Source organism: Polyodon spathula, chromosome 8, assembly GCF_017654505.1.
Source record: "Polyodon spathula isolate WHYD16114869_AA chromosome 8, ASM1765450v1, whole genome shotgun sequence".
Classification (NCBI taxonomy): domain Eukaryota; kingdom Metazoa; phylum Chordata; class Actinopteri; order Acipenseriformes; family Polyodontidae; genus Polyodon; species Polyodon spathula.
The window spans coordinates 12620611-12645810 of record NC_054541.1 but is presented as its reverse complement, the minus strand read 5'-3'; the positions used below and the strand labels follow the sequence as shown (position 1 = coordinate 12645810).

Sequence of the window (25200 nt, the reverse complement as noted above, 5' to 3'; positions counted from 1 at the left end):
GCTGCTTTTGTGTTCCGCTTTTGTTTCCTGTGTTTATATGATGTGCATGGTTAGGACAAGCTCTTCTGCTTTACTGTTGCCTCGTCCGCTCTGTTTGTGCCACGACCTGTGAAGAGTAGCAGAGCACATTGTGGGGTGCCGCTGCGGACCTCTATTGTTTTCAAAGGATCGTGACTTCAAATAAAACTGAACTGTGCTTGGTATCGGCGATATTTATTTTGAGGTGATTTTCAAAGCCTAAATTACTCAATTTGTTTTTTTTGTTGTTTTTTTTTAAAAGGAGAAACAAAACAAAAAATCAACGAAGCAGGTGTTTCATTTCAAACAGTTTAAAACTTGAAAGGTTTTTTTTTTTTTCATCTTTTTGAAGATTTTCTTTTCATGAGTATGCGCCTTTGTCATGGTTGCCTTGCAAAAGACAGCTTTGGCATTGCTCAAAATACAGTAAATAGACTAAATAGACTATCATCTGAGCGCCAAATCTAGTAATGAACCTCAAAATGTAATTCTTTTTTAATACAGATGATAGACTAAAATTTACCTTTTACCTTGAGGGAAAAATATGCATGTGCCCAATAGAATTTAAAGTAATTCTCCTCCTTGTGAGATGTTCTGAACAGTAAGATGGGATGATTGTCAGAAGGTTGTTACCTGACCACTGCTGGGGTTCCTCTCTCCACTGGAGGAAGGCTTCTTCTGCAGGGCTCATTAGAAGCTAGGTTTTTACTTGGGTAAAGCCTCAGGGACTGTACCTTCTATGGATAATTGCTTTAAAACTGATCTACTGTAGACCTTCGAATTGAATTAGAATAATTTTTTTTTTTTTTTTTTTTTTTTTTTTTTTTATTGCACTTGATTTTGCAATTGATATTATAAGTAAAGAGAACATCTGGTTTGGTATGGTTCATTGGACCAGATCCAAAAGCTTGAATACAGTCCTTTACAAACAGAAAATGAGGTAGTCAGTCAGAAACTGCCTCCAATGGTAATGAAGCCAGCACATGCAATAATTACTGCTAATTTAATTTCAGGAGTCCTTGGAGGTGCATGTGTAAGTCATTGCAGACCGAAATCTTTACCTTGCGTCCCTCCCAGACCCCCCCACCCTTCCGCGCCGTGCGCGCCGCCCTCCCCGGCGCTTCTTCAACTAACTTGATTGTCCTGGAGCACCGTGTTATTCTACGACACTCTCGCCCCAGGACCCCCGCGACTATGTCGTCGCCCCATTTCAGTCTACGACTCACACACGAGCGACCCATTGTGGCCAACCTTCGGAGCAGGAAGACACTGATCATTTCAAAACCGTACGTACTGAAATGAACTTACGTTAAAACCTCCACTTAATTTCGGCTATGCCACCAAATCAGATTTTTGCAAGTGGTATGCGTAGTCCTTTTCATTTTTTTACTTCAGCCTGACACTAAAAAAAACCCAGATGTATAGATCAGTAGACTTCACAACATAACTTGAAGGACAAAGACAAGAATAATCTGTGAACAGTATGGATCGTTTATTCCAGGGGTGTTGACTACAGGACCTTATTGATGCTTGAGAGCTGCCTGTCTGAATCAGCAGCTGTCAGCTGGATGTTCGTGAGACCTGGAGCCCTGCTTTAATATAAAGTTGGCATGCATGACTTTACTGAATGCAATGTGAAGCGTGGTGTTTTATAAAGTTCAGGTTCTCAGTCCTATATACACAGATATACAAGAGATACCCAGAAGAGAATAAGCTAAGAGCAGAACATGGCATTTACTCCCGTTCCTATCTCAATCTTAATTTCCAAACTCAAAAAATAGGTCAGGTTGGGAAACTTCTCAATGGAAATAAAATAACTCAGTCCGGGCTGTGTGTTTACAATTTCCACGTCTGAACGATGGAAACATTTGTTATAGGATTGCGTGTGCCGTGTATGTTTAGGTCTACTGTAGGCTTGTGTTTGACTGACTGTAGTCTGTAAAGTTAGCCACGAAGTAATACGCTTGGAGGGCCTGAGTCAGAGCGGGATCGGGGACATTTGAAGAGACAACAGCAGGGAGAGGAACGGAGCAAGTGCTGCCCAGGGGTGGTCCTCTGGTGGAGAGCTGCATACCTGATGCTCCACATAATGAGGGCCAGAGTGGCTGCTAAAACTCTGAATTAGGCCTTCCGCTCAAATCAGTTCGAGAGAACAAAACACAGAGGATGTGTGCTAGCGGCACATCAGCTGACAGAAATGGAGTCTGACACTCAACAAGAGAGTAGAGAAGTGGTAAAAAAGAAAAAAGAAAAAAACAACATTAACGCATGAAGTACCAAATACATTTTACTTTGGGGGGGGGGGGGGAACAAAACAAAACAAAAAAACAGAACACAAGCTGTATTTATGTAATTTGATACGTTACATTTTGGCTTACTTAGTTATCATAACAATATAGTTAAAGATTGGCAGATGCCAGTTAAAAATGCTGCAAGAAAATTGCAAAATAGTCTGTCCTCAAATCTGAACAATGGCTCTTAATCAGTTAGTAATACAACTTACAACTGGCGAGTACAATATCAAGATGTACTAGACATAACTGAAAATCAGTGATTTAATAGTGGAATATCTTGAAGTTCAGCACATAAAAACATTAAAAACATCTGGATTCTGCCAATCAATCATAGAGGAGTGAAGGCATGCTCAGTCTTACCCAGACCTTGCCACTTGTTTCATAAACTCGACTACTGCATTTGCACGCTCACAAGGACCACGGCGTTTTCGTTTTTTTCAATAACGCTGTAACTTTCAGTGACAAAAAAGATAAGTGATTTTAGAACATGATACAGATTGGCTGGATGAACATCACACTGTTGGGGGTGATAAACAAGGTAATAAAATGAGCTGGTGCAGATTTGCAAGCCCATCATCAAGCCTTTTGCGTCTGGAGTCCTGAGTTCAAATCTGCTTCACTGTTTGATCACCTCATGGGCTTAGACTTCAGTGGACATTAGTATGCATCACAAAGGTAGGCGGGGCAATTGAAAGCAGCCAATGAGTATACCTTGTTATGTCGTAGCATTAATGGTAGCTCTAGGTGGGCACATAGGACATTTCCTGTTAAGCATATGGTGTTCTTATTGGTCATCACTATAGTGCACAAACCTCTGATTGGCTGAAGAGACTATCGAATTCCAGTGTACAGATTTCAGAATACAGACGTTTACAGTATTGGCTTTCCCATATTAGTTTGCACCTGTAGAGTAAAACTGGATAAATAGAAGGCTAAAAATATAGGAGGTACTTTTAAGTTTTAACCTTTAGTAATGACTGTCAGAAGATGAAGTGTTCACTGCTTAATAGCCGCTCTTGATGATGATGATGATTTGTGCTTTTATGTATATATAAAAAAAGAAGATTCCTCAATTGCAGGAATTTCCTCGGTTGGAGGAAATGTTTCTGCCTGCTGCAAACTGACATGTTAACATTTGGAGCATGGCTTTGTTTGCACGAACACACAAGCTGCTTTCTCCTAACCGAGTGCCTTTCCACGTGCTGAAAATGCCACGATGTATATTCACAACTAATCTCGACTTTCCTGAAACTTTCAATCATAACCTCATATTTCATCCCAGTTTTTTTTTTTTTTTTTTACAAATACCTGGTGCAAGCAACACTCTTTTTAAGGTGGAGCCAGTCCTTTAACTTGCATAGCGGCACAGGGTAGCAGCGCAAAGTGATTCCAGCACAGCTGCTGTGCTGTAGCCCTGCTCAAAATTCCCTTCCTGATCATGCTCTTGGATTACGCCTGACTTGTATCCCAGGCTGCTGCCCGTTGGGAGACACAGAAATAACATGTTCAGCAGAGTGATCTGCAGTGATAGATGGGCTCAAGGAAATTGTTTTTATGTCTTCAGCTTGTAAGGTTAAAAGGTGTAATTGAAACGGCAAAAGTAGAATTAGTAGAGGATGCGGGAACTGCTAAATTGAATGAGCTGTGCAGAGTCAAAGGAGGTTGAGGCATTGTGTGGCTGTTTCAGGCTTTTACAGCTTAATTCAAAGTGACTCGCTTCATTGGATTGCATTGGAGGTGCAATGCTCAGGTCTTTTTCACTTGTCTTACCCGACGATGTCCAAACAGATTGTGCACATTAACTTCATACGGCTCTACAGCTTGTACGATTCATACTAGTACAGAACTTGATTATCTGTAACTGTAAACTGTATTTGAGGGGGTTGCAATGCAAAGACTCACAAAGAAAACTATTTGAGAAAATTCCGTTTTTTTTTTTTTTTTGTATGGATTTTTTTTGACAAGTACAGAAAACGATACAAACTTAATTTTGGGAATCGGATCGCTACATGGCTGCTGGTTGTAGTTGTATTCAGCATAAGACATGTTTTTTTTTATATATTTGGAGCGTAAGAAAATTTGACTGTTTCCCTGGACAGGTTTCAAATCCCATCACTGCTGTTGGCATTAACAGAATCTTTCCCTGGCAGCATAACAGAGAGGCCAAGGATTGCATGGGCATGTTGGCAGAGCTGCCACTGATCCCCTGGGAATAGTTAATGTGGGTAATCTCACTCTGTAAATACGTTTTAATATGACTCCTATAGCTCAGTTTTACCAATCAGGATGGTATAAACAACACAAAGTAGTGTTGCATCTGATAATCAATCCTCAAAGCATTTCTGAATATACTCATTAAATGATCCTAGTTGTGTGTGTGTGTGTGTGTATATATATATATATATATATATATATATATATATATACATACATACATACATACACACAGTACTGTGCAAAAGTTTTAGGCAGGTGTGAAAAAATGTTGTAAAGTAAGAATGCTTTCAAAAATAGACATGTTAATAGTTTATATTTATCAATTAACTAAATGCAAAGTGAGTGAACAGAAGAAAAATCTAAATCAAATCCATATTTGGTGTGACCACCTGTGTCAGGCTGGCGAGTGGATAGAGGCCCAGAGACAGTGTGTAGTTCAAAAAAATAATTTTTATTATAAATACACAAAAAAAGGCACAAGGGCCAAAACAAAGCAATTTAAACACAAAAAGAAAGACAAAAAGCAAAACTAACAAAAATAGTAATTTCCAGGCTGGGCAATGCCTTCACTGGATTTATCAAAGTTCAAAAAACCACCAACCTGCTTCCTCAGCTCCCTCTTTTTAAATGAGAAGCAGAGGCCTCCTTTTATGTCAAGTGGCTGGACGCTGATTGATTGTTAATTAAACTAATCATTTAATCAACCCCAGCCACCTGAACACAATGAACCCAGGCAGGTAGGGGAATTTAACCCCATCCCTGCCAATTTCTAAAGAGCAGAGCTGTGCGCTGCCACACCACCCTTTGCCTGCAAAACGGCATCAATTCTTCTAGGTACACTTGCACAAAGTCAGGGATTTTGTAAGCATATAGTCAGGTGTATGATTAAACAATTATACCAAACAGGTGCTAATGATCATCAATTCAATCTATAGGTTGAAACACAATCATTAACTGAAACAGAAACAGCTGTGTAGGAGGAATAAAACTGGGTGAGGAACATCCAAACTCAGCTAACAAGGTGAGGTTGCTGAAGACAGTTTACTGTCAAAAGTCATACACCATGGCAAGACTGAGCACAGTAACAAGACACAAGGTAGTTATATTGCATCAGCAAGGTCTTTCCCAGGCAGAAATTTCAAGGCAGACAGGGGTTTCCAGATGTGCTGTCCAAGCTCTTTTGAAGAAGCACAAAGAAACGGGCAACGTTGAGTGCCGTAGACACAGTGGTCGGCCAAGGAAACTTACTGTAGCAGATGAAAGACACATCATGCTTACTTCCCTTTGCAATCGTAAGATGTCCAGCAATGCCATCAGCTCAGAATTGGCAGAAAACAGTGGGACCCTGGTACACCCATCTACTGTCTGGAGAAGTCTGGTCAGAAGTGGCCGTCATGGAAGACTTGCGGCCAAAAAGCCATACCTCCGATGTGGAAACAAGGCCAAGCGACTCAACTATGCACGAAAACACAGGAACTGGGGTGCAGAAAAATGGCAGCAGGTGTGAAATGCAAGTGGAGAGCACCACGAATGAGTGTCTGCAGGCAACAGTGAAGCATGGTGGAGGTTCCTTGCTTTGGGGCTGCATTTCTGCAAATGGAGTTGGAGAGGTCAGAATTAATGGTCTCCTCAATGCTGAGAAGTACAGGCAGATACTTATCCATCATGCAATACCATCAAGGAGGCATCTGATTGGCCCCAAATTTATCCAAAAGTCATTTGTCTTCAGCGTAAAGAAGAACAAAGTGTCCTGGAAGACACTCATCGAGTCTGTCTGGGATTACGTGAAGAGAGCGAAGCAACTGAGGCTGCCTAAATCCACAGAAGAACTGTGGTTAGTTCTCCAAGATGTTTGGGCCAACCTACCTGCCAGTTCCTTCAAAAACTGTGTGCAAGTGTACCTAAAAGAATTGATGCTGTTTTGAAGGCAAAGGGTGGTCACACCAAATATTGATTTGATGTAGATTTTTCTTCTGTTCACTCACTTTGTATTTTGTTAATTGATAAATATAAACTATTAACATGTCTATTTTTGAAAGCATTCTTACTTTACAGCATTTTTTCACACCTGCCTAAAACTTTTGCACAGTACTGTGTGTGTTTGTGTATATATATATATATATATATATATATATATATATATATATATATATATATATATATATATAATATATATATATATATAATATAATGCTTATACTAACTACATCGTACTAAGTGGTATGAACCAGAAGATCACAGGTGGTAATAGAACAATAGTTGTTCCTATAGCTTTGCCCTAGTCTGTTGTTCCAGTACTATCAACGACTGCACTGTTGGTAGGGTTACCATATGACTCTATGCACACTAGAACTACACTTACCAGAATGCATTGTGATGTGAGTTGAAAAGGCTGAACTATCCAGACCAGAACATGCTGTACAGCACACCTTCCAAGCAGATGTCAAATAGAATGGACTTTAAAGTCAATACAGCTGTGGAGTTTAAGCATAGTGGTATTATGCTTTCTCTCTCTAGGTGTCTAATGAAGCAGACTGAAACATACAGACATTGTTTAAACAGTATTTATGCTTACTGTTCTGGATAGAATAGATTTCGCATTTTTGTTTTTTGAAAAAAAATGACATATGGCAATAATTTCATGAATTAAGTTCAAAATATGACAGTAAATTTAATGTAATATAACCACGATTGCAGTAAATGAAGTGTAAGCATCTGCTTTTTACCATTTAGTTCACAAACACACGTATGATTATACTAATTAGATAGACTGAGCTCCCAAGGAGGGGGTGGTCAATGTCAGTTTGAATTGGGAATGACAAGCTGCAGTGTTTTTGTCAGAGAAATGCTGTGATCACTCTTTCAAAAGTGACCTTTGTATGGTCACTCTGGGAATAGAAAACCTTTTGGGACAAAGTCTGGTTATATTCATGGACACTTTGGCTACAGCAAAGGGGTGAATGTAATTATTAAATTGCCTTAATGGGATTTTTTTTCTTTCTTTCAAGTAAGGATATATTAATGGATCTGTTCCAACACAGCATATTGGTGAAGTACTGGTGTATCAAACCAGTTTGAATCCATTAAATCCATTCATTTGCACAATTTCTTTAAGTCTGACTGCAAGGTATCAGTTTGTCATTCTAGAGCCACATCAATGTTTCACACCTGTTTGTGCAACTAAGATTTAAGTACGTTGTAACAATTTATAATAACATTGTAGTTAGTACACATGCATTTACCAAGTAACAACTACAACATGTAAACACACAATAATTAGAGATGTAAGTACAGGTGCAGTACAAATAATTGCTGATGCAAAATTCAAATTGCATTGCGGACAGGCAGTTATTTTGTAATGCAAACTACTCAACATGCACAGCAATAATGATCCACAGTTATGATAATGAGGGTCTCAAGGAGCGCGTCGGTCTATTTAGCGGCCGCACTTGCAGTCCAGAGGTGACGGAGTTAGGAGCACAGAGAGCAGTAGGCGCTGGATGACATTTGTGGGGCACGAAAATACAAACCAAAAAAAAAATGCCAGTAAAAGGGCAGCAAAGTCGTCTTGGCGCACGGAAAAGAAAAGAAAAGTTTTCTTAGAAGGAGCTGAGAGTCCTTACGGCTGAGGTCACTCAGCATGAAACAGAGTTGTTTGGAAAAGCCTCGGCCAACATCAGTTGTGCCAGTATCCTTAGGAAATTATATGGATTGGCCTGCCCTTTTCAGCATGACATCAAGAAATTTGCCCAGCACTCTGGAAAAGGTGGATTGGGCTATCCCTCCAGACATTCCAACTGTAGTCTGAAAGGAACCAAAGGCTAAGTAGTGCAGAGAACACAGTACTTTCACATGTGCAGGGATAGCGGTCCCTAGATAGACGCTGGAGTCTATTAGGTCTAGGATGACCTGTGGAGTGAGATGATAATGCTTTAGCACCACATCCTCCAGCACCCCCTTACATCACATTAGAAAGTTTACGCCCACTTGGTATCCAGATCCCGCCCAATTCCATTTTCTTTTCTTCATTTGAATGCATTTCAATATAATTTTAATGGATTAATGATGGCAAAGTGCAGAACGCCAGGCGAACACTATTCTTTACATACGCTGCATTTTTTAAATCTGACTTTACTGCTGCTAAACATGATTTATGGCTGCATTATGTGGGGTTTGCATCTGCAAATCACTTTGTGAGTATCCTTGCATCTACCTCTTAATGTAAAGTGTTACCAGATCAGATTACACGCTGTTATTCCTTGCGTTTGTTTAAATGCAGAAGTGTGCATCTTTGACTGAAAGAGAATGTTTTTTATCATATGAAAATGCTACAGCAAAAAATGCAGTAGGCGATGACTGAGGCATACAGATAACTACAATTATCACTTGCAAGAACTCTTGGGATTCCTGGCAATGAATTAAAATGATGTGGTCCTAATCACTTGTCATCCTTCTAGATTAATTCTCTGATTGAAACGTCATTGGTGGCGCTGGTTGAAATTGTCTTTGCAATTGGGAGAGGATTGTTTCGAAAGGAATTCAATTTAAAAGAAAATGTAATCAGAAATGGGTAAACCCTTGACATTTCCTACTTGCAATTGTCTGTGCTTGAGTTTAGATTGTACACAACAAAGCAACTCTCCAAACATCAATCGATGTTAGTAAACTTTGGGACAGAACCGTTGGATCTGGAACAGGTGAATTGTGAAATAGTGCCATGCAGTTAGCACTGAATTTTCTGTGAAAAGAGGTTTAGTTATTATAAAAAAAAAGATTTACAGTACAAATATAAAGTTTAACATTCTGTTGCAATGTACCCAGTTATACTATAATAGCATTGGTAATCTATAACAGAAATTGAGTAAATTGTGAATTTTCTGGAAGGCTGTTTGCCTAAAGCTGAGGGAACACAAAGCCACTTTTTCAGGAACAGCGGCTTGAAATCTGGTTGCAGGAGACCGCGTGACTAGTGTGATGCAATTTTGCTGTATCAAACCTCAAGTCTCCCCTGGTGTGCCATGCAGTGGCCTGAAACCTAGTCTCCTGAAACCAAGTTCCAAGCCACAAGGTGGCATCGCGTTCCCTCAGCTTAATATGATAGTTCACACTGATGTGAACTCGCCAATGATTACACACATACATGTGGATCTATCAATAGGCAGCTGGTTTTGGGGGAATGGTTTGTTGTAAAAAAAAACATCTGGTACTCTTTTGTTCTCCCATCGTTATGAAGCTGAACATAATTTTCCAGGTCAATCCAGCAAGTTATAGGAGTCACAATCTTTGAAAAAAAGCAAACGCCCAAACAAACCCCAAAATGTATAAGCATGCAACAGTATGTGCACTGCGCATGCAACTCACTTACATCATTCCTACAAAATGAATTGATAGCACTGCTGCTTTCCTTTAGCTACAGAAAGTCTGTTTTCTCCTGAGGATAATAATGCTGAACAGTTTGTTACAGATCCTGCTATTAATAGTTTACTTACAGCTGCTTAATGCAAGTTTGCTTCTCAAATTAATATTTCTATCAATATTCAATCAGATGTCTTTTACTTTGTTCACTCAGTTTTTGAATACTGGCAGGTGTGCTACAGTATACTGTAGTTCATTGGAGTGAAAGCTAGCAGACATTGGCGGACTACCATAAAAAAAAATAAAAATATGTCGCCCCTAGCAAAGATTACATTTAATGTGCTGGAAAATCATTACTTAGCTGAGATAAAATAATGATGTGAAAACATGGCATAATCATGTTGACACATTCCATCCATTTCCCTTCATTCCTCCAGGTAGTTGTTCCTTTGAAGAACACTACAGCAGCTGTGGATACAGCGTGGCTCTCGGGACGAACGGGTTTGCGTGGGAACAAGTCAACACATGGGAGAAGCCGTCCACAGATGCAGCTGTCCCGACAGGTATTGTTAACTCTTCCATGCCTCACATTAGAAAGATTAACAGCTTTCAATGTAACAATCGGAGCAACTGGGATTCTTGCAGCAATACCTTGCTTATTCTTTTTTCACTGTTGCATGGCCCCCCCCCCCCGACATATCAAAATCAGATTTGTCAAAAGCAAATTACTATATAATGTACTTTTTCAATTAAAAGGGAAAGGAGTAGGTTTGTGTGCAGCTCTCTTATCCAGATCTATTTAACTACTGCGATCAATAAGAATTGAATCCAGGCTTTCTTTGAAACCTGCCTTTTAGTTACATCTCTAGATGTGTTGTCCCTACTCAAGTTTCTCTGTAGTGGAGTGCCCAATTTCTAGATAGATTTTCACAGAAGTTAAAGGGTTCCTTGTTACATGAAAATTCAAACAAGCATCATTCAGGCAACTTCAACACTCACCCCAAAGACACTATAATACAAACGCATGGTTGACTTTCTCATGAATTAAATCTTTATTAGTACAAGAAATGTTTTCCAACTTGCTTATACAGTCGTTGTTTTCTCAACCCAGATTTTGTTTTTTCTATCAGTTCTTTATTAATTCACTAAACATATGTTTGTACTGACAAAGCAGAGCTGCTTTCATCTTTTTAGATGGATAGATCCTCTTGCAAACCTTTCTAGTTGTGCTCATTTGTCTGACTGGTTGACTCCTCACATCTGCGTCTCAAATTCTCTTTTCTCTTTTCTCTAAAGTCAACAACAATTTGGGCTAAACATTAACCAATGAATTATTATTATGTTTTACAAAACCAAGCTCTTCAAATATGAAATATGTCATTTGTGAAAATCCATATCCTGGTATTTTGTATAATGGATAGCTGCTTATCACTTCTATTTTGTTAATCCTAAGACTTTTCAAATAGACACACGTTCTAATTAATTTTTTTGCTATCATTAACTGTACCAATGTTTGAAGTGGAGCTGAAGGTCACTGGATTCAATTCTTCTTCTATTTTTTGCAATCCATTTAAAAAGTACAAATGTATATGCCTTATCTTTCTACAATGAAATGTATTTTAAAACAGAAATTTTTAATGGACTATGGTTGAAATAAACTGACATTTAAACTGATGAAAGGTAAATTGAATTAAAAAAGATGCCGCTGAGTGCATGGTTCTGCAGTATAGATATGCTTTTAATTAAATTGAAAAAAAAGGTTAATTTTCTTCTTTTAAACTCTTGGCTATGTACTGTATTTTCAATCGCTTGATCCAATTGAGTCACTAATTGGAAATCATCAACTAGAAGCTATACGAAAATTGAAAGAATAAAACAACAAAAACAACTTCTATTGATCCAAACTCTGCTGGAAAGCATGAGTAGTAAAACCTGCAGTACTGGAGCATGATATCATGAACCACAGCAACAGTGGAGGATTAACTCGTAAATGCAGAGAAAGGTAATCTGAGCACGTTCTGAGAGAGAAAGAGAGAGAGAGAGCGAGGGGGCAGGGAGGGGGAGCACATGAGTGACTGTTATCCTCTCCTCGGTAGAGTATGCAACTCTCAGCCACTCAAGGGATTTAGTGGCAGCAGCTAATCCAGGTTTCCTCTTTAATAAAGAAAACAAAAGTTACAAAATGTCACAGTGGATTTATTACCCTATTTCACAGGCGTTATTAACCAACTACCTAACAAGATGTGGTGTTGTTTTAATGTACTGTCCTGTAGTAGAAAGTACGTCTTGGTTTGTCTTGCTTTCTGGGTCCAAACGGCTCACCTCAATTTGCAAGGTAAGCCGCTCTCTCTGCTGGCTTTTGCATGCTTGGATCCCCTGCAGTATCTTCGATTTTGGTCAGTTAGTGCCCCTGTGCTCCCCTTGTCTTTTAAGTACACTGGAGGCAAGTTCGTCTGCTTGAGGACAGACACGGCTTCTGACAGTCACATTTTTTGCAATTTCTTTCTAGAGAGACCCTGATAAAAGTTTCCAACAGTAAAAGCAGAGCAAAGTGTAGTAAAGGATACGGAAAGCATAGATAAGCATAGTATAGAATTGCAGAGGCTTGTAAAGCATATTAATAAACATGGCAAACCAGGGTAAACTATGGTAAATAAATCATGGGAAATGTGCAAAAATACTGTGGTAAACTTTTATAATTGGAAAAGGGTTTACTTTAAATATTCTTTTGTAGGAAATGTAAATGATCCAATTACAACACTGAAACTCACATGCATGCAAATCCCATTAGTTTTCCAGACAGAATATCAGCGAGTAATATTGTACTGCAGCCTTGCAGTGTCAAAACAACAATACCCCCTGCAGTAAAAAAAGCCTTCAGTGCTTCAGACTGAGAATGAAGGTTCTTAACAAAAGGTAAGAGAGATGTCTTTATAACAGGGATGATCACCCATTGGCTTCCTCATTAATGAAGTACAGTCCACCAAAGACCCTTTACATTTAGGTGGATTTTACAGTGGTGTTCAAATCATTCAATCAGACCCCAAGTTAAGCTATTACACTTGGTTAAGCACCATCCTAGAGGTTTGTCTACTAATAGGTTTTACTTTTACACAGTTACACAGTAGATCGCTCAGATTGCCATTGCAATTACAATTCTGTAAAGTTCAGATGGTATTTGCTTTTTAAGCTAATTACATTATTACCACTTATCGTTGATTTGCAATGATAAAGCTGTGGAATTATTTTTTGTTATTTTGATCAATGGATCCTTGATGGTGTTTAATCTCTTTACAGTGTAAGTGCTCTACAGCAACGATGGGAACCCCCCCCCCTCCCCGCAAAAATGATAAAAACAACTTGGAGTAATACTGACATATCCTGTACTACACTCTACAAATCGTTGCACACATATTTGAGCAACACTATTGCTCAGAGTCTTCCCAAATGCTGTACCTGCCCATTTGCTTCTCATCTCTGCATCACTGTGTGTGTATTTCTAACCCTCTTGCTTTTGTTTTATTCATCGCTGTGTCTGCTGGAGGGTTAGTAGAGTAAAGCTTGTATGCTGTAGCTATTCGTTTCATAATTACCAAGTACACCAACTGCAGGGATGTCATAATCAACTATGCATGTTTCCACAAACCAAACTTTATTTAATTTTTTTAAATTCCCCCAATGTGCTGCCTTAACTATTTCAAATATATTACACATCAAATATTAATAAATAACTACATTGGTTATTAAACCCAGAGGGTATAGCCAGCACCACTGTATTCTCCTGCCTACCCTGTGAGTCAGAAGTAGATTGCTACAGGCACTGGTAAGGCAGCAGAAAGGTCTTCCTTTTGAGTATTATTAATAATGGCATTGGCGCACATCACATATTCTGTGTGTATGGCTCAGAAATAACAAGATGCAGTTTTCAAGGAGAGACAACATCTAATGAGTATACTGGTGAAGGTAACAGAATATCGAAGTGACGTGTGGAACACAGTGCATATTAATGCTTGAACCTTTACCTGGCTCTTCCTAGCCTAGCATTTTAACCATCTCACTGAATAGCCAGCATGGGGTGTGCACGAGCAGTTCCTTACAGAGATGAAGCATTGCGCCCCCCACTCCACCTGACGCAGTACAATATTTTCTAGACTTGTCTGATCTAGAGTGTCTGATCCAAGCATATCAAATAATAATAGTATTAATCTTTATTTTTATTTAGCGCCTTTCATAGTGGACCACCATCACAAAGCACTTTACAAGATACGTAACTAGGGTGTGTGAACTATGCATCAGCTGCAGAGTCACTTACAACAATGTCTCACCCAAAAGACAGAGCACAAAGAGGTTAATTGACTTACTCAGGGTCACACAGTGAGTCAGTAGCTGAAGGATTTCCAGGGAGCGATCCCTTATGGTCTGTGAATAAATACCAAGTGGTCCCTGAAAAATGACTTGCTCTAAATTACAGCGCATGAAGTTTTAAAAACTGTTACCTAGGGAAACGCACATAGTTATGTATGTTGCCTTTATGAAGGTGCTATTAATGCAACAGTACATGCAGTGTCCAATGCAAATAAAGCATTGATGTTAGAATAAATCTGCTAGTTTTTGGGTCCTTTCTTTTGGAGCCACTGTCTTCGACTATAGAGCTCAGACCCTAGAAACCTAACAGCTCAGAAATTCTTGAAATTCTGCATCTTGAAAGGTTTACCTTTACAGACGGCATTGTGCATGTTCAAATACTTGTATTAAAGGTGTTTTAGAAATAGAAATTGCACTGCATTATATTGTCTTGTCATGTCATGTCATGCATTGTATTGGGATTGCAACTCAAAAGGCATCGGAGGTTGTTCAACACGAGATAAAGAAAGAGCTAGTACTTGCCGTCTCTTGTAGCTCTGCACTTGCAATGTTACCCTTGAAAGCTTACAAAGTGTTTTGTGTAAAATAGGCTTTTCTGTCTGGTGGCTGTACAGTACCAGGGTTGTTTTTAAAGTTAAAGGAATAGTGTTTCTGATTGAAGATGCTGCACCAGTGGATTGACACCTGACTGTAGTGATGGCTCATAAAAGTTTCCATTCACATGAAAGTAAGGCTAGCAATATCTATGTCTGAAGGAATAACTTGTATTTGGTGCAGGTTATTCCAGTGTATTACTATTATTCTAGTGTGTGTCCACTTGCATTGTATCATCTCTTATTTACTACCCAAGCAATTCTCCCAGATCAGGTGTCACAAAAACCCCAAACAAAACAAAACAAAAAAACTAGAAAAAGTCCGCTCTCAGTTTCAGGCTTCACAAATCCATTGGACAAGTTGCGTCCACCTGGATCCATCATCAGCATGCACACAGTGTACTGTATCATACAAAGCAAGAAAGTTTTGAGTTAATAGAAACGACATCCATCAATTAGTGCTGCGAGGGCAAGCTGCTGCAATTATCTGGGCCTTGTCATAGCTGTCAGTGTTGGAATTGAACAGCGCTTTGATGGAGCGGCTCCATCTTCTGAAGTGGCTTTCTAACTATATTTTACATCACCATTTGTTTTTATTTTCCTGGCAGGTCACTCATTATATCACAAGTTTCAGAAGAGTGGCTTGCTCTTGAGAGAACAACCCAGAGTGCACTGGGGTAGCTGGTGATAGCTAACGGAGTCCAGTGCTGAGCAAACGAGAATCAGTGGGGATTAGAGACTGAAGGAAAACTGCATTAGCCTTTCCTAGTGGATAGTTATGCTTTTGTTTTTGACCTCAGTGGATGAATGGTTGTATAATTAATACCATTACAGGTTCTTAGTATTATTGGCTATAAATGAGGATGAAAAATACTGGAATTAAAAATACAAAAATAACCTATTTGAATTAAAAAATAAATATATTTAATAGTCTGCTTGGACTGTTTTATAACCCATTTGAGAATCCAGCTTTGTGTGTTATAGAAAGTCTGGGACCTCAGACCATCACGGTATGTGACTTCTTGACAGACCTGTCATCGAGATTCTGGCTTTGTACTCGGTACACAGCTGTATTCTCTTGGTCCAGTTCAAACAAGGGAAAAGATAACCCTTGACTAATTTTGCAGAACTACCATCACCCCAGTGTTACGTGTGCTAGCCTCTGAACTAGTGGGGATGCATTACTGAGGTGACTAGTTTCTGGGGTATAGGCACATGACCCTGAATTATATAATATTGTGTCAGTTTTCTATGCTTTTACTGTTCTGTTGCATTATGATTGAGTCACTATTATAAATGCAGCCTGGCCCTTCCCCAAATGTAGATTCTTTTTATTATTTTTTTGGTGCTTTTAGAATGACAGTCAGTCTTTTAGTTATTTAGTTTCTGTGACAGTTTATTTTGTCTGTTTAGTTGTTTATTTAGTCAAAAGACACCGCTCTGTATTTCTGACTTCTAAAATACTCAGCGCAAGGAAGGACCGTGACAAACGTGTCAGTCTGATTCCACCTGGATGCTCAATCCTTCAGACCCTTGCAGCTTGAACTACGTACGCCCCCTCTCATAGCTCGTCTCTACCTTGACAGCCTCCTGGAACAATGACCAACTCATCCAAGAAAACATTTCAGAACCCTCCTTTTCTATAGACCTTCCATTGGTTCCAACAAATCAGTTTTTTTTTTTTAAATGCATCTCCGATCCACTCCATGGGAAACATTGACCTTCTCCAGCACAAGAATCGCCTAAGGGATTTGTTGATTTGTGTTAGTCTCCAGTGTTTTACTTTTACTTTTTTTTTTTGAATTAGGAAGAAACCAAATAGACAAAAGAAGAACAAGACACACTTTTCTGAATGTTCCTGATTACACCGATAGTTGCTGGGCACCAATCATTGAGTTCCAGGGGCTTGTTAATCCCTTTTATTCATCACAGCACAGGCTGGGTTCTGTTACACAAGCAGAATTTTTTTTCCTGGGGTTATTTCATTTCAGAAATAAGTCAGCATGAATCTCAAGGAAATGTACTTTTGGTAATGAAAGCCCCTGAGTCTATATATTGTCTATGTGTCTGTGTGCCTGTGGCATTGGCATGCAGGGAGAGGAACAGCATCCTGATTTATACCGCATTTTAAACTAGATCCTTTATTCTTTTATCGGAGCACTGTTTCAATATCAATAGATGTCTTCTGCATATTATTGTTGAGGTTGGATTGTGTAAGGAACACCATTGTCAAGCTGCAGCCTCTTGCATTCTCCCTGCTGTATATTATATTTTTCTGTTCACATTAATCATTTTAATTAGTGCAATCTGGCTCAGTTCACACACTGCAAGTTTATTTTCACAATTAGTCTTCAGTGGTAGTATAACAAGCATAGCCCATGTAATTTCCTCAGGGAATCTATTAGGAATCCTTCAATGAAACTGTTTGAACTTTTAAATACAAACATGGGATAGCACCGTGCATTAGAGATGAGTTTATTATATTTATCAGCCTTGATTTTCCTAATCGTTTCCCGAGTTGACAGAGTCTACAGACACTCTACAGTATGGACAATATAGCTCAATTTAATAAGATTTAAAACTACCAATCTAATTTGATGCCTTTCTGCTTTGTGCATTTGAGAGAGCATTTATTATCACAGTCATCCCTCAGCCACGCTGTTGAGTCACTCCCTGTGCTGCAGAAACAGTCTGCTGCACACAGGTCTTTCAGGAGTGCTGTCACGTGTGATCCTAATACCAGGAGAAGATGGAATTAATCTACTGCTTCATCCAATTCAGACTGTAATGTGTCATTCCCAAATCTCCGCAGAGAGCAATTGAGCGCATGTCCGGTTATTTTCACTTTCCTAAACCACCATCCCTGCATATCGATTCTGCGCTGTGCAGTTACAGGCAGGGCAGTGACCGGCCATGAGTGAGGCTCCTTATCACAGGCTCCCGCTGGCTGGCAATCTGGGTTGTACTTGCCTCTGCTGCTCAGAAGCTGGTGGTCATAAATGAGTGTTAATGCCTATGAGCAGGTATATCAGTAACCTGAGGGTATCGCTCTGACAAGGCAATTATTATGTGATGTCCCTTGCACTGCGCGCTCTTAAATCTACGCCTCGTTTCGCTGCCATCGCCCCGTAGCACAGCTTTTTAAATGGGCTGTTATCTGACAGCTCCTAAAGTTGTATGGATATGCAAAGCCATTAAAAACTCAATTACACTGTGTCTTTTTTTTATTGCAGAAGTGTAAAAAAAACAAACAAAAAAAACGCAATCATAAAGACTCAATATGGAAACAAACTAGCTGCCATCTGCTTTGAATCGCATTTTAGCTTTAAATCCTGTTTAATTCAAACCAACATAAATCACAGATGTGTGAATGATATTAAAAGTTATTACGATGTCACCAGTCACCAGAGTTGCTTTGTCGCTATCAGGGGAGCACATCGCTGATTCATGAGTGTTTACTAAATGTTTTCTGCAAGTGCATGAATTGTTGCATATTTATTTAAAATGAGGTCATGTTGCAGTGTTATCTTGAGTGGCTTCTACCAACCCTTATAAGATAAAATAGCATAAATCCTGCAGCCCATCTAATTACAAAGACACTGTACTGTTCACATGTAGTAGGCTGCGTATGATTTTTGCAATGCCATAGTGATTTTCCATACCTGCAGGACAGGCCATTTGGGTTGAGCTAATGTGAGCCTATTCAGGCTGGGGCTTGTGTAATATAAGAACATAAGAACAGAAAGTTTACAAACGAGAGGAAGCCATTCGGCCCATCTTGCTCGTTTGGTTGTTAGTAGCTTATTGATCCCAAAATCTCATCAAGCAGCTTCTTGAAGGATCCCAGGGTGTCAGCTTCAACAACATTACTGGGGAGTTGATTCCAGACCCTCACAATTCTCTGTGCAAAAAAGTGCCTCCTATTTTCTGTTCTGAATGCCCCTTTGTCTAAACTCCATTTGTGACCCCTGGTCCTTGTTTCTTTTTTCAGGCTGAAAAAGTCCCTTGGGTCGACACTGTCAATACCTTTTAGAATTTTGAATGCTTGAATTAGGTCGCCACGTAGTCTTCTTTGTTCAAGACTGAACAGATTCAATTCTTTTAGCCTGTCTGCATATGACATGCCTTTTAAGCCTGGAATAATTCTGGTCGCTCTTCTTTTTGCATTCTTTCTAGAGCAGCAATATCTTTTTTATAGCGAGGTGACCAGAACTGCACACAATATTCAAGATGAGGTCTTACTAGTGCATTGTACAGTTTTAACATTACTTCCCTTGATTTAAATTCAACACTTTTCACAATGTATCCGAGCATCTTGTTAGCCTTTTTTATAGCTTCCCCACATTGTCTAGATGAAGACATTTCTGAGTCAACAAAAACTCCTTGGTCTTTTTCATAGATTCCTTCTCCAATTTCAGTATCTCCCATATGATATTTATAATGTACATTTGTATTTCCTGCGTGCAGTACCTTACACTTTTCTCTATTAAATGTCATTTGCCATGTGTCTGCCCAGTTCTGAATCTTGTCTAGATAATTTTGAATGACCTTTGCTGCTGCAACAGTGTTTGCCACTCCTCCTACTTTTGTGTCGTCTGCAAATTTAACAAGTTTGCTTACTATACCAAAAATCTGATCTTTCCAAACACTAGGCAACTAAAACACTGATTTCATATTACTGTGTTGGATTCTTTTGCACAGCAATGTCTTTGGTGCTAATCAGCCTTGCCGTCTTTAGAGCCTCTTCAATTGATCTAAATTTCAGCTGCTGGGCTGTAGTTTCTCTTGTCCCCTATGTTAAGTGCATGTGAGTTTAAGTGTAAAAATATATATGGATTGTAATGATTTAAGCTGCACTGGTGTTTACATTAGCCAGAGTCTCTTTTTCACGTTGATGTGTTTTACGTGCAGCAGCACTGCAGGAATCACAAAGATTGGGTGTGAAAAGAAAACAGGCTTTCTTCTTGTAATAAAATCATTTTGGTAATGGTTTGTCCGTTGGGAGAGAGAGAGATCATTTTAATTGGCTCAGTAGTCAGGAAGCCACGTCTGATTCTTCTGCAACATTTTATAGTATTTTTGAGTTTCGTCATGAAATCCTCAGGGATGCAAGCCGTGCCTATGAGCCCTTCATTCCAGGGCTGTCTTAAGCTCAAGCTATTTTCACACACAGCCCTAGATCAGCGATCTCTCGCAAGAGGGTCACGCGACTTGGAGACCCCAGTTCCCCTCAAGACCCTTTCCCCGTTTACACAGAACTGTACAGTGTTTGCGCTTCTAGCTGTCTCGTTTTGATACCGAATCCCCAGACAGTCGTATTATCTGATAATTTGAAACTGCTCTGTAATATACTACAGCAGATTAACTGTGGGGAGCCGACACTGTGTTGCTCAGTTGGCCGAGGGGAATTCTCAAACCATAATTTCACGGATGGACAACCGTAAAGACCGAATTGTGTTTGAAATCAGACTTTAAAAAAATAAAGAAGCTGATAGGTTATTTGTGTTACTATTCGGCATGGTAATGACAACCCATTAAAGCAAACATTAGCTATATTATATACTGTATAGAGTATGTAATTTAATTCATTCCTCATCCCTTTATTATGTGCGGTGCAGTCAGACTGTATGATTGCATATAATTATTTTTGTCTCCAAATTAGACATAATTGGTTGCTACTTGGCAACACCAGAAATCTCTAATGAAACAAGAAAATCTGTTAAAACATATGAGTTTGGATTTTAGCTATGGCATTGTCACATAATCCCCATTTATCCGATTTTCTTGGGCTCAATTTCCCCTCCTGACAGACCCCCCTATCTGGTCTCTGTTATCTTCTTCACATTTCACACTGCCTCCAATCTCACTGAGCCAGAGACCAGTCTTTATCTTCAGGCTGCTGGCTGCACATTTTACCATCTGAACCTGCACAAAATTAAACTTTGGGTTTTATCAGAACAAATAGCGCTCCCCTGAGGAGCAGTTTTGGTTGTTCTCTGTATTTCTTTCTCCTGGATCGGATAAATCTAACAATCCCCCTTGCTATTTTCAACGTTTTTGCACATTTCTTATTTAACTCTATGATAAAGACTCTATGCAAGTTAATTCTTTATGAATGAATGCATTTCCAATGCATTCATTTTTTTTTAGAGATGAGGTCTGTATGTCAATGTAATGAGAATTCAATGTACATTACCAGCTGGTTATAAAGCCATGTGACCCATGACTGGGTTCTATCAAGGTGGCTCTCAAAGCATATTCGTCTTTAAAAACTCAATAACCAATTAACTCTTTACATTAGCAGTGCATTACAGTAGCAGACCTAAAGAAGATAATAAAGGTGCTGATAAAGAATATTAAAAGCACATACAAAAGCAGGAACATCCGCTACTGCATTTTATTGCTAGCGTTGTTCAACATATTTGCAAAAGCGTTTTATACCCCAAGCAACGGCAGTTTAGTAACTGATGATCCAGTTATCAGATTAATAGGATGGTAAGGGAGGGGCCGGGGGGGCTTCGCACACTCGGTGTCTGCTAAAATGAACAAATTAAGGGCAAATAGAAAAAGGTCATTGAGCAAGATTTGAGTCTGAAAAGGCCACGCTACAATCCTGAGAAACAGCCATTTCTATGCCTGTCTGATTTAGCCCAGACATCAAAGCTAGGTCTTATTATGTCCTGTTAGGAAAGACAAATGTGTATTGCATTACTGTGACACTGCTAAAGGAGGGTATAATCTGGTAATTAGGAAATACAAAGCAAACGGACACACCACACAGCAGAGGCTCATAAACAGATGCAGTATCAAACTAGGGAATAGCACTGAAACCAGCCTGAGAGAGGGACCGGCTGATGTGTTCACAGCGCTACATAGGTCTCACTTGTGCAATGCAGTTTTATCAGTGGAATAATTTGCATTGTTTAGGAGCTAATTTAATCTAGTTGACCGTGTATTTTAGGGTAGGATAACTCTTGTTTAACTGAGCTATTAGCTCTTGTGCTTCCATTTGCCTGTGCAGGAGGGGCGCGAAACATTAATAATGCTGGTGAGCCATTTATCTTACTGGCACAGGTGCACCTGGTGGGCCTATCATCCTGCTGCAAACAGGATTAGCACACTAAATAGAAGTCAGAAGTGAGTCAAGTTTCTTCAGTTGCCAATCTGCCGCGGCTGCAGATAGGTTTAAGTGTTGCTCATAGCAGTATTGATTCCCTCTCAGGTTTGTGAATGTAGGAGGAAAGGCTATTTTCGTTTGCAGCCGGCTGCTGAACGAAAGGACAAATTGAAACCAGCGTGACCTTAAACCAATCAAGAAAAAATAACGCCACTATCCTGTGTGTAAATGCCGGAAACAAATTACCAGCCCCCTAGAAATTAATTTTCTACCTGTGTTTCAGGGAGCCAACTAATGAATGCTTGCAATGACTCATGTCTTTTAGTGGGAGTGTAAATGCTAGAACTGTCAGGTCGGGGCTTACAATAAACAGCCGTCCAACTAATCCAATGAGGTTGAAGACGTCTTGGGATGAGATTTGAGAAAAGCCGCCCAGGCTTAGTATAAGTACGGCGCGCAGACTGTGTGACACATTGGGGGTTGTATTACATGTGCTGATAGGTTCCTCAATCCTCAGATGCTCACCATGCACAACAATGGACAGGCTGGCAGCACCCTGCTCATAGTCTGATACAAACTAATAAAGCTGCAGCACCACGGTACTTATACTGCATGCACATACCGCACTTATATGCAAGTGTAGAGAGGTGACAGCTTATTCCATCACTCCAGAGCCTGTCCTCGAAGGGGGAATCAATATTTGAAATGTCCCCCTGAGGGAGCTCGGCTACCCAGCTCGACCCCCACTGGGGAACTTCAAGAGATTAGTTATACTGACTGCACAGATCTACTTGAGTCTCAGCCCAGTGACACCTTTCCCAATCACCCTTTCACTGGGTTAGTTACTCTGCTAATTGGCCCTAAATAATGACCAGTGCCACATAGGCTTTTCCTTAATCATATGGTTAATTCTGTGCAGAAACAACTAATACTAATATGGCAAAATTCTATTTATTCTGTAGCTCAACTGAATGTGTGATTCAACGGATTCCAAGTCCAAGGCAATTGCAAAAACATTTTGAAATGTTAGAACTATATATATATTAAAGGGGAGACGATTATCTATTCATGGATACCACGGTGTTTAGCGAGCAAGGAGTCTAAGTGAGTTTATCAGGCAACAAACTCTCACCTGAGTTACACTGCTTTCCTAGAAAAAGAAGAACATTTTGGGGTCTCATTATACTTGTGAGGTGGCTTGCTCAATTATATATAATATAATGTAATATGAATAATACTGCATGCCTGCTTTCATTATGGCAGGTTCCTTTATGATGGTGAATGGTTCAGGAAGAGTCTCTGGACAGAAAGCTCACCTGCTCTTGCCCACGCTGAAAGAGAACGACACGCACTGCATCGACTTCCACTACTCCCTGTCCAGCAAGGATGGCTCCACCCCAGGCTCCCTGAACGCTTACGTCAAAGTGAACGGGGGCCCGCAGGGGAACCCCGCGTGGAACGCCTCTGGCAGCGTCACCGAGGGATGGGTGAAAGCGGAACTCGCAATCAGCACGTTTTGGCCTAACTCCTACCAGGTGAGTTTCTGTCCTTTGCAGTCATGTTAACCTGTGCGTTGGATGAGATCGCTTGGAGCTCAGCACTCCTAAGCTTGCCTATGTTAGCTCCTTTGTGCTCTAGTTGCTGCGTTAGACTTCGCTAAGGTTAGAGTTGAAGCAGCTAGAGGAGCTGGAGTATTTAATGATACTGAGTGTTGTCAGTGAGGTGTATGGCAGCCAGGAAAACACTGATTCAATGTGGCAGCAAGTCAGAAAGGTGCCAGATTTGTCCTGGAGGGAAACGTGACCATTCCTCAGTGATTACTGTCTCTGACTGCTTCAGGGAAGGGGGTGGAAATCTGTTGGAAGGTGTGATTGTCCTCTGAGGCTATTCCTGATGAAACAGTAGAAGGAATTTGTGCAGTCTTCGATACAGAAAAGGCAGGAAACTAAGCATCTGCTTCCATTCCTTTGTCAAAATCTTCTTGTCAGATTTGCCATCCTGCCTATCTTTACTGACATGTTTAAGAGAGGTGCAGCTTTTAAATATGTCAGGGTCCATTTGTAGGGATAGACCATTTAAACAAAAAGTGTGTGCTATATATCACAGGTGTTTTCCTCTACTGTTTCAGCATAAAATCAGTTCTACAGATGTGATCACAAGTAGATTGTTCATTTGCAAACAACGTAGGGCAGTGTGTCTGTGTTCAGAGCATCCAGCCCTCATAACAATAATCTATTCATTTATAAAACTCTTATCCAAACACAGTTACGAGCTCTTAACAGTAACCTTAATGAGAATTAGTTTGTCAGAGTTTTATTCCTGGTAGAAGGCACCAATGTACAGAGTAGCTGAAAGGGTGGTGCATGCATAATTGTAAAATCTGAAAGGATTGACAGAATGAATGGGATAGGAAATGCAAAGGGCACTGTCATTAGGAAGATATGTAAAAACATCTCAGGAGAAAAACAAAGTTATATATTGCCACCTGGTGGTCAAATTTCATCAAAATATAAGTAGAACAAGTGATTGTAGAAAGGCTGGTAGATGAGCCTCCCCCGGGTGCAGTAGGGAGTGGACTCAGTAGGGAACTCTTTTCAATTAGACATTAAAGCCAGGACTTCCTTTTGAAAACAGGAACATATGTCTTAATCCTGGTGCCCTGGCAAATGCTATTTTGGGAATTGTAACAGGCAATTAAAAACATCTTCCAAAACTAATAATGTTATGTTTTTGAAGGAGAGAGGGGAGGATTCAATGTTCTGAATGCTAGGTCTTTAAACTCTGCGTGTGGGGTACATCATGCGGCGGTTTGAATTCTCTAAGTGTTGTGTATAGGGAGCGGCATTCACACGCTTAGGTTTGTATAGACTTATAAAAGCAGTCTGTGGCATCCGTGATCTGTATGTTTGCAGTTTGTCAGTTTGTTTGAGAAGCCAGGCAGGGCAGCAGTGGGGAGTTGAATGCAGATGGATAGATCATGGGTGAGCACTATCTGCATTGGCCTTCTCATTTAGATTCTGATACAGAAAATACATTTGTGAACCACTTGCTACATATTGAAAAGCTTACTAAAATCCTTCATTCTTTAGACCCAGGGAGGGCTAGTCTAGGCCAGGTCTTTGCTCCAACCAGGTACTTAAGTAGGTAAATTACACCGAATAAACCTGGAGTGGAGTGGCCCTTTGAAGGATGGGAGTTGCCCACCCCTGAACTAGACTCAAACGTTCCCATGAAAAAGTAA

General features: G+C 39.9%; 1 protein-coding gene across 11 annotated transcripts in view; it reads left to right on the top strand.

The window, feature by feature from the left end:
* Positions 1-25200, top strand: part of LOC121319427 (receptor-type tyrosine-protein phosphatase T-like) — a 155866-nt gene that overhangs the window by 25946 nt on the left and 104720 nt on the right. For all 11 annotated transcript variants that reach the window (XM_041256854.1, XM_041256850.1, XM_041256849.1 and 8 more), the window contains exons 2-3: positions 10322-10447; positions 23223-23494. In XM_041256854.1, coding sequence (XP_041112788.1) covers positions 10322-10447; positions 23223-23494 — 398 coding nt within the window. The remainder of the gene's footprint in view (positions 1-10321; positions 10448-23222; positions 23495-25200) is intronic.